At 47.0% G+C, this 10000-nt stretch overlaps 1 protein-coding gene across 1 annotated transcript in view; it reads right to left on the bottom strand.

Moving 5' to 3' along the window:
- dync2h1 (dynein cytoplasmic 2 heavy chain 1) overlaps window positions 1–10000 on the bottom strand; it is a 135490-nt gene that overhangs the window by 44381 nt on the left and 81109 nt on the right. Inside the window, exons 65-67 of the mRNA XM_062551939.1 lie at window positions 7031–7194; window positions 3878–3997; window positions 2939–3073 (exon numbers count right to left, since the gene is read on the bottom strand). Coding sequence (XP_062407923.1) covers window positions 2939–3073; window positions 3878–3997; window positions 7031–7194 — 419 coding nt within the window. The remainder of the gene's footprint in view (window positions 1–2938; window positions 3074–3877; window positions 3998–7030; window positions 7195–10000) is intronic.

Genomic DNA, 10000 nt, shown 5'->3' with positions numbered 1-10000 from the left:
GTGTGTGTGTGTGTGTGTGTGTGTGTGGGTGTGTGTGTGTGTGTCATGTTGAGTGTGTGATGGCAAAGGAGGCCATCTAAAAATCACTGTGCTCACAGTCTGACACACACACTCAGAGAGTCTAGCACTGCACGCACTGGGAGAGGAGAGGGGAGGGGAGGGGAGAGAGGAAGGTGCGTCGTGCAGCCATGGCAACTGTCAGTCAAATTCCTCGGTGAGAGTGGCGTTTCTGTTCCTTTTCTCACCTCAGAATAACACCCTAGATGTGTGTGTGTGTGTGTGTGTGTGTGTGTGTGTTTGTAACTGTGTAAGGTGTGTGTGTGTGTGTGTGTGTGTGTGTGTGTGTGTGTGTGTGTGTAGTTGTGTGTGTTTGTGTGTGTGTGTGTGAGAGAGAGAGAGAGAGAGTGTGTGTGTAAGAAGAAAGCCAGTGCTTGCTTTGATATAAATGCCGCAGGGGCACTGACAGTGCATGTGTGTGTGTGTGTGTGTGTGTGTATCTGTGTGCTCAGAGGGAAGAGGGGTGTGAGAGACTGCCTTCTTTGTGTGGATGCCTCCGAGCAGCCACCTATTCATCCATTCCCCAAAAGTATTCATTTAACCAGATAACTCTTTGGTCCTCCCTTTCCTCTGAGCATGTCTTTCTCACATTCTCCACCTCTCTCCTCTCCTTTCCTCTCCTCTCCCATCTTCTCTTCTCCTCTCCTCTTTTCTCTTCTCCTCTACTTTCTTTTCCTCTCCTTTCCTCTCTTTTCCTCTCCTACTCTTCAGCATTCGCAATGCTTCCACACAAACACAGCACCTTGACTCCCACAAAAAAAGAGGTGCTTTAATAGCTCCATCACACACAGACACACACATACACATACTACAAACAAACACACACACACACACACACAGACAGACAGACAGAGGTATTCTGCACACTGTGCCAATACTGTGATACTACATTCACCCCCATGAAGCTCATTTGAGCAGGAAATGAAATAAAAACAAAAGAGACGGTGACAATGTGTCCTTGGTCATCATCACTGTGTGGCCACTCAGAAGGCCACAGACTCAGAGATGGAGAGACACGCGAGGAGTGGGTCCTCTGAGAGACGCCGGGGTCACGACAGAGGTCACGCAGAACACGCGACCTCCCCGCGACACGGCAGCCTGACCTCACAGTGAACAAATAGCTCCCCACACACACTAAACACAGCACCTCTGAGAGACTAGAGATGAGAGAGGAACAGAGAGGAGAGAGAGAAGAGACAAGCAGAGATGAGAGAGAGAAGATGTGCAGAGATGAGGGAGAAAGAGAGAGAGGGAGAGAGGGAGAGAGAGAGGGAGAGAGAGAAGAGAGCAAGGGAGAGAGAAGAAGAAAGGGAGGTAGAGGAGAGAGAAAGAGGAGCAGAGATAAAAGAGAGAGAGAGAGAGAAGAGAGAAGAAAGGGAGAGAGGAGAGAGAAAGAGGAGCAGAGATGAAAGAGAGAGAGAGAGCGAGAGATGAGATAGAATGTGAGGAACATCATTTACAGGCTCATTTTCAATGGCGGAGTGTTTAAATCCGAGTCCAAGAGCAGCAGCAGAGGTAAGTCAACACAGTGGCAGATAAGGAGGGAGAAGGAAGAGAGGGGAAGAGAAGTCAGGGGCATGAAAGAGAGAGGGACACGCTTAAAAGAGACTTCGGCAGAACTTCAAAATAATCTTAAGCACTCCATTACCCATGGGCCTGTGGGGCTTGGAGCGCGGAGCAGATAGAACACGGCAGAAGTCAAAATTGAAAAGTCAAATCTTTTGGTTTGAAGCGCTGCGTCGCATTTAAAACCCATCTGTCAGTAAAAAGCCCAGTCAAGGGAAATTAGGTCCAGTGGTCATATCAGGGAAATGTACTTTGAGGGAACCGGGGGAAGTAGCTCTCAGACTGGGAAGACAGTCTCTCTCTCTCTCTCTCTCTCTCTCTCTCTCTCTCTCTCTCTCTCTCTCTCTCTCTCTCTCTCTCTCTCTCTCTCTCTCTCTCTCTCTCTCTCTCTCTCTCTCTCTCTCTCTCTCTCTCTCTCTCTCATTCTTTCTTTCACAATCACACCATTTATTTTCTCTCCATTCTCACCCACTGGCTTTCCACTCATTCAAAACTCCCTCTGAACTCTCTCCTCCCCCCTCCTCCATCCTCTCTTCTGCATTTCATCCAGCCTTCCGTTTTGGCTATAGCAAGTTGTCTTTCATTTCCCTCTTCATCCCCCTTTTCCACAAGCCAACTCCCTGTCTGTGCTCCAACACTCACACAGTGGACTCATTGACTGAGCATTCTCATCAGTTCATTGACTTTCATGCTGCCTTTATTATATCTTAAAGGCACAGTCAACAATTGCATTGTTTGCTTATTGGTCATGTTGATATTTCCATTTATTAGCAGACGCTTTTGTCCAAAACAACATAAATTGTCCATCAGACATTCGTAACCAAGGCACTCTCCTTTGAGTCAAGGAATGTAAAGTTTAACAACCCTTTATTAATCCATGGGGGTAGCCTGAATTAAAAAACGGCAACCGGTTTCAGCTGTCTACGCCTTCATCAGGGTGTGGTCTAAAATCTACATTATATTTTAACTAAGGCCCAAACCAAACACACCAGAGAGGTGGCTCACTCCTCCCGTCGGTATTCCCAGAGAAGCCCTACACAGGGTTTCATGTCTTTTTGGGGTAAAGACTGCCCCCGCTATGTTTGTTTCCCGTTTTCGGAGCCTGGGCTGCCTACAGAGACCGGGTTTCTTTACAGTGTACACACGGAATGGGAAGCTAAGCGCTCGAGAGGACATGATTTCTGAATGTGACAAAAAATTTTATGAGCTTGAAATGAAGTGTGCAATTGCTGACTGCATCTTTAATGTGTTATTCCTTTTTTGGTTAACGTTTCAGTTGCTTTTACCCTGTACCACTGTAAAGAGCATTACAGACCTGGTCTAGAGAGGCCTGCAGCCGGTGGGATTCACTCAGGGACTCCTGGATCAGCGCGCTGCTGGACTTGGTCTGGTTCAGAGACTCAATCAGGTCCTTATTCTCCAGAATGTTCCCCTTGGCTGTAGCCAACGTCTGGAGAGGGAGAGAAAGCGAGACAGAGCGAGAGAGAGACAGAGAAAGAGAGAGGGGAAGAGGAGGAGGGAGGGAGGTTGGGAGGAGAAGAGAGCGAGAAAAAGAAAAAGAAAACGATTGTTAGGATGTGAAATTGGAATGGCGTGAGGAAATACCTGAATAAATTACATTATCAGTCTCTGTGCAAAAACATCCCAAGGCCACCCAGATTGTAATTAATTGGAATTCATTCTTTCAAGCCACTGGCGTTTGGTTTGGATAATCAAGGGTGGGCGCATCCTACACCCAACTGACTCTATGGTCCTTGCCTCTGGTGTCTGCTCGTCAAAAGGACCTGAGAGTGTTGGGACAGATGTCAATAGTTGGACTGTTGGGAACATTACACATACACACACACACACACACACACACACGCACACACACTACAAACACACTGCACACACTACACACACACACACACACACACACACACTGAATTCCAATTGACTTTGATAGTGTTAAGTAGGGTTCAGACCAAAGCGTCCCGACGAGACGAGCCGCGACGTTCTAAAACCTTGCGACTGCGACTCAACGTGTTTAATGCTCTGCAACGGCTTGCGACTGCTTGCAACTACGTGCAACTTCTAATTCACACCGTTGCAACTCAGTCTCGTCGCGTCGGGAATCTTTGGTGTGAATTGGGCTTTAGTGTTAACAATTGTCCATCTCAGGATGCTTCTGCCTGATGTGGAACCCAACACCCCTGTATCAGCACTGAGGGGGAGCCGTGTCCTCCATCTTAGTGGCTGGAGAAGTGCACCGTACCTCCAGTAGGGACTCCTCCAGCTGGGCCAGCTGGATCTTCATGTCCTCCTCCTGCTGCAGCAGACGGGTCTTCTGGGTCTCCAGCTCCGGCTTCTCCTGCTGGATGGTGAGCGCCAGCAGCTAGCGGGAGGGAGGGAGGGAGCAACAAAGCAGAGGAGCCAATGAGGATATACAGAGGGCAGATGTGACCAATAAGGAACCGAGTACAAGAAGGTCTGTCCAATGAGAGGAATTATGAAGAGAGGTTGACAAAAAGAAAGCCTTAACAAAAAGGAGCGACTTTTATCTATAAATACAGAATCTCGAGCAACAGCAGACGTTTCAGCCCTCCGGTATTATTATCACGATTCTTGCAGATGCCGTCAGAAAAGGGGCTAACTAATGCTGAAAATCATTAGTGTTTTTACCCCCCTTCATTTTGTTTTTCTTGTATTTATTTATGTATGTATTTATTAATGTATTCGTTGTTGTCTAGTTCAACTGAGGACAAAAAAAAAAGTGAAACTTCAAAAAGAACGAGACAAACACAGGCTTGAACAAACAAGGTCGTTAATGAAAGAGGCCGGGGAAGCGAAAAAAAAGGAGAAGAAAAAAAACGAAATTGTCCGTCAGCGCCAGCGCCACAGCAAAGAGAGAGAGCTGCCTTTTGAAGAACATTAAAAGCCGGCGAAATTGTGTTCGCGGGGCAGTCTGAGAGGCGAGTCAGAGAGAGAGAGAGAAACAAACATCAAGAAAAGAGAAAAGGAAATGTTTTCCCCTCCATCATAAACATGTTTTCTCTTCATAAACACTTTGGGCTGCAGGTGCGTAGCGGAGGAGAGGAGAAGAGGTAGGGAGCCGGCGGCGAGAGGATGACCCCTTAAACCGCCACTGAAAGCCTGCAATCACGCACTCCGCAGAGCGAGGGACAAGAGAAAGAGAGAGAGAGGGGGACCAGAGTGAGAAAGAGAAAAAGGGGGGACAGAGAAAAAGTAGTAGAGGAAGGGTAGGATGAGCAAGGCATGTGAAGTAAGGCAAGTAGAGATAGTGTGAGGATGAAGGGAGGATAGCTAGAATGGAAAGACAGAAAGAGAGAGAGAAGGAGAGAGGAAGAGAGAAGCAATGGGAGGTGAAGCTGATAGAGAGAGAGAGAAGAGAGGAGTGATAGGAAGAGAGGTGGATAGAGAGAGAAGAGGAGTGATAGAAAGTAAGGTAGAGAGAGAAGGAGAGAAGAAGAGAGGAGTGATGGGAAGAGTGTTGGATAGAGAGAGAGAGAGAGAAGAGAAGAGTGATGGCAGATGAGGTGGATAGAGAGAGAGAGAGAGAGAGAGAGAGAGAGAGAGAGAGAGAGTGGTAAGAGAATGCCAGGAGGCAGGGGAAAGGAGAGAGAGGAGGGGCACTTGGGAAGCAAGATACAGACACAAAATTGTAACATGACTTTCTTTTTCCAAACAACCCTTTTCTTGTCATCTTTAAAGCAACACAATGCCGTTATTTTACACTATTTTAAAATAATGGCTTCACACTCATTTGGATGCTACCCAGACTTCAAATAGACAGCGTCTCTGCCATTGGCAATGAGAGCCCGGAATGCCTGCTACTGCACTATGCAACATTGTTGTGGGTGGGAGCATGACCCTTGCTGTCTGTTCAGAAGAACTGGGCACCTCCTTAGTGCTTCATGGGTACTCAGCTTGCAAAGCCTGTTAGCAAGTTCTGGTGCATGAACTATTATAGCCACCATGTTACAGTACATGTGGGAGCACTGTGCTGACTCATCAGTGTGTGTGGTTCAGGTCTTATCCATGGTGGCACATTAGCATATTGATCTTGCTTAGAGTTGTTAAATGACTTTAGTTGGACTTAAGATTTTTTGCGCCTCATTCAAATTAGAGCCAATTTACTTTAATTATTTCAAAAAACCTCTTTATTTCTCAGAAAAGTAGCACCTGCAGCTGCATGGTCTCACACTGTGCAGACCATTAGACTACAGTATACTCGTTTAGGAGAGATATACTGTAGAGAGACGTGTGGAAAAGAGGCCCCTGACTCTAGCTGTGTGCGTGTTGTGTGTTGGGAGGTGCAGGATACAATACTCGACAGGTAAAACACTGGAACTGTGTCTTTTCCATTCTCTCCAAATCTATCTATCTGTCTATCTTAATTTCCCGATGATATACCCTGCATATCACCTGCATGACACAAATGAAACTCCCAAACCCGGCTTCTCCTGCATTGTCTTCCTCTGCACTCACTCACGCTGTTCTCAGTGGCAAGCCTGCACTGCATTATCTCACGATTGGATTCACTGAGCCAATGTTTCAGTAAATTATTAGAACTTAAATATTGATATTAGCCTTCAGGCGACTTTTTGTCTAATCTGCGAAAAATTTCATTTCATTTCAACTGACCCAACCATAAAATTACTTGAATATTACTGAAATGTTTTTGTTTGAACTGTACCAGTACATTTTCCTCATTTCCACTCATTTGGGATCAGCCCGCCCATCTGATGCCTACTGGCAAATCGTTTTCCTAATAGTAAAATGTCATGCACGGTTAACTGTATTTAACGGCCAGGATTTCAAGATTACAATTGTTATCAAAATCGGACTTCAGCTCTGTGTGTGTGTCTGTGTGTGGGCACCTCAAGAAGGCTGGCAGACACATTACACACACGAGTCACTTGCTTTCAGTGTGTGCTGGGAGAGAGTGTGTGAGGAGCACTCTCTGCTGAGACTGCGGAGTTTAACTAGGAGTGTGGGATGCAGTGAGGACTGGGGTATCTGTTATTGCCATTTAGCCAGAGGCGCATGGATAGCCCAGTTATGGGCCGCCATGTTATTCCACTATAATTGCTGTATTATACCCTCATTCAATAACAAATGAGCTAAAAGGCCTGTGATACTTGGTTCCATCAGCAATACTTTTCACTTTAATTATTTAAGCAGGCTTTTTCATTTCATGTCTACTGAGAGCACTTTATTAGTAATGAGACGAACTGTGTTAAAGATATTAAGACACGATAGGGCGCTGGCTCTTTTGGCAAAGGGAAAAGGAGAAGCTTCACCAGAGGTTCAGTGTGTGGTATCTCTGGGGGGGGGGGGGGGGGCATTGCCTCCACAGCAATGCAGTAGCAGCTGGTCTGGGACAGGTGACCGTCGGTCTCCTTACCTGTCCGCGGAGCCCCGCGCGGGTGGTGGTGAAGTTGACCTCGGTGACGATGGAGGCGGCGTCGGGAGGGATGAACGGGCTGGGGTTGCGGGTGGCCAGGAAGAGGCGGAAGTCCTCATTGTAGTCGATGACCTTCTCGCCGATCTGGACCATGTACCTGGGACCTGTGGGGGGGGGGGTAGGGGTGGTGGAGCGGTTGAGAGGAGAGAAAGGCCATTACGGAATGCCACTTTGGGCCTTTATTTCAGCCCGCCCCAGCGTCTGTCGCCTCAATTATGCAGCAGACTGCCGACCCCCGAAGACGGATGCTGCTGTTGTTTTGGTTGCCGTGGCAATAAAATGGGGAAATTATTTTAATAGAGAGGGGAGAATGAAGATTGAATTGTTTTAGCACTGGAGCGGAGGCGCAGCAGGAAGTGCTCATCTGTCTCTCAATCTCCCCCTGGACAGAGAGAGAGAGAGAGAGAGGGAGGGAGAGGGAGAGAGAGAGAGGGAGAGGGAAGACAGAGAGAGAGGTGGGGGTACCGAGAGAGAGTGACTGAGAGAGAGGGGAGTACAGAGAGAGAAAGGAGAGAGAGAGAGAGGGGGGAAGAGAGAGAGAGAGGGGGGGAGGACAGAGAGAGAGAGAGAAGGACTGAGAGAGAGGGGCTACGGAGAGCGAGAGGGGGAGAACTGAGGGGGGTACACAGAAAGAGAGGACTGAGAGAGGGGAGGGGGGCTGAAAGAGAGAGAGAGAGAGAGAGAGAGAGAGAGAGAGAGCAGCGCCCTGGTGGCCTCTCTAGGGAGCCCTCTCCCCCACGACCATGAAGTCCTCCAGGAGGCCCATCCTGCTCTCGGCTGGAGGAGCGACCTTGAGGAAATGGCACCGCAATTTCAAAACACACACACTCACACAGAACAGATCACGCTGAGCACTGAAGCCTTACCTAAGAACCCAATCCCTGTGCTTTTCATCACGAGCCTCCTTTGATACCAAAATCGTCCCGCTTTTTTTTTTCTCCACAAGCCTACAAAGGTCTTTTTTTTTTTTACTCCACCAATCCTCTGTATTCATTCCTGTTCCACTCAGAAGTCATCTGTTCTCAGACCGCCCTCACTGTGACAGTGTAGTGAGCCCCCAGAGTGTTGTTATATGTAGGGGAGGGGGGACCCTGGCCTGACGGCTCTAAAGATAAGCCCCATTCTCATCCCGTGCCGCTGGAGTGACTGCACACACAGCTGTTGCAGTGACTAGCTTAATTGCTACAGTATGATGTAGCACTAAAAGTCATTTTGTGGCCATAGAGAATATTGCAATTTATTATTATTAAGAACATTATATTATATTCACAACCAGTCAACAGGTCGAGAAGCATTTTCTTTAGATGATCATCTCATGAAGCTGGTTATGATGATGCCAATAGTGTGCCAAGCAGTTGTGAAGATAAACAGATGCTAATTTGAAGAATCGGATTCATGGACAATACTTGTTTTCGTCTGTTAAAGAAGTGAATGTCCCATGTATTAGAATCCTTGTTTCTAACTTGGGTCGAACCTAAATCATAAAAAAATGTTTTTTTTTAATCTTTTTTTTGTTTGTTTGTTTATTACACAACCCCACATGCGTCTGTTCATATTCATTAAAAGAAACCATACCAAATAATTAACCTAGACCCTGAAATTAACAGGTGTGTTGAAACTTTTGACTGGGAATGCACATGGATACCCGTGGTGCTAACATAAAATCCAGCCCACCCTCTGACTTTGGTTACTCAATAATATGGTTCCACAATCCACTACCTCACTACTACCCACTACCACTTGCATTCAAGGAAAAATTAACAAACTGATTGTGTAGAAATGCTGCAGTGAGTGTCAGTTACGGTAAATGGAGAGAACTTACTGAAAGTCTACCAAATGTCATAAAATAACAAAACAACTTGTGGTCTGCAAGTGTCAATTGTGGTGAGGCAGTGCTTTATTGCAGCCCCACATATAAATACACACAATTAACGCCTCCTACGGAGAGAACGGGCAGAATAACAGAACAAGTGGGTGCGTATGTGCCAGACACTGCCAGAGTGTGTCTGTGATTATGTCTTGGAATAATGCTGCAAATACCGGAGCAGCCAATCCGCTCACACCACACAACGCCCGGCGTCTCAGTCAAATTAACACTGTATACTCAAGTAGACTTCAGTGTGAAGCCTGAGAACAACACCACACAAACCCGCTCACACCTTTCCAGCGGTGTCTGATTTAAAAAAATACACAGCTGGGTACAAATGTGATGGATGCATCATATATCTCAGGTTGCCATGTTCACATGCCATTCCCCATGTTTCCTTATACATAAAAAAAAAAAAAAACACTTGATATTTCAGCTGGGTTGCCAGCTTGGGTGGGCTTCCATCTGCCTGCAGAAAACACACACACACATACACACACATACACACACATACACACACATACACATACACACACAGACACACACTATGTTTGACTCCTCCCCACACTGCACGTCTGCAATGCAGCACAGCACGGCACTCTCCCCTCCCATCCCCTCCCATCCACCACTCTTCCTCTCTCTCTCCCTCTCTCTCTCTTCATCCCCTCCCTCGTTTTCTCTTTCTGTCACTCAAACCTCTTCCTCGGCTTCTATCTCGCTAATACTCTCTTCCCATCAGCTCCTTCTCTCTCTCTCTCCATCATTCTCATCTGTCTCTCCCTTTTTTTCTCCCTAAATCCATTATCAGCTCCTTTCTCTGTTTCTCCATTGCCCCCCCCCCACCTCCTCCTCCTCCCCTGATCAAGCACCAAGCACTTTCTTGCCCTTCTCCCTTCTCCCTCCAATCCTTTCTCCATATACGTTGTGTTCTATTTTTCATTTCCCCGAGCCAAGCCCACTCTCTCAGGCACATCATTCTCTCTGCACACTAACACACAGAGTCTTCGCTCTTCATATTCAGAGCCTTATTCGTCTGTCCGCTT

The sequence above is a fragment of the Sardina pilchardus genome, chromosome 13, assembly GCF_963854185.1.
Source record: "Sardina pilchardus chromosome 13, fSarPil1.1, whole genome shotgun sequence".
In the NCBI taxonomy this organism is placed as follows: Eukaryota; Metazoa; Chordata; class Actinopteri; order Clupeiformes; family Clupeidae; genus Sardina; species Sardina pilchardus.
This window is presented reverse-complemented; position numbering and strand designations above follow the sequence as displayed.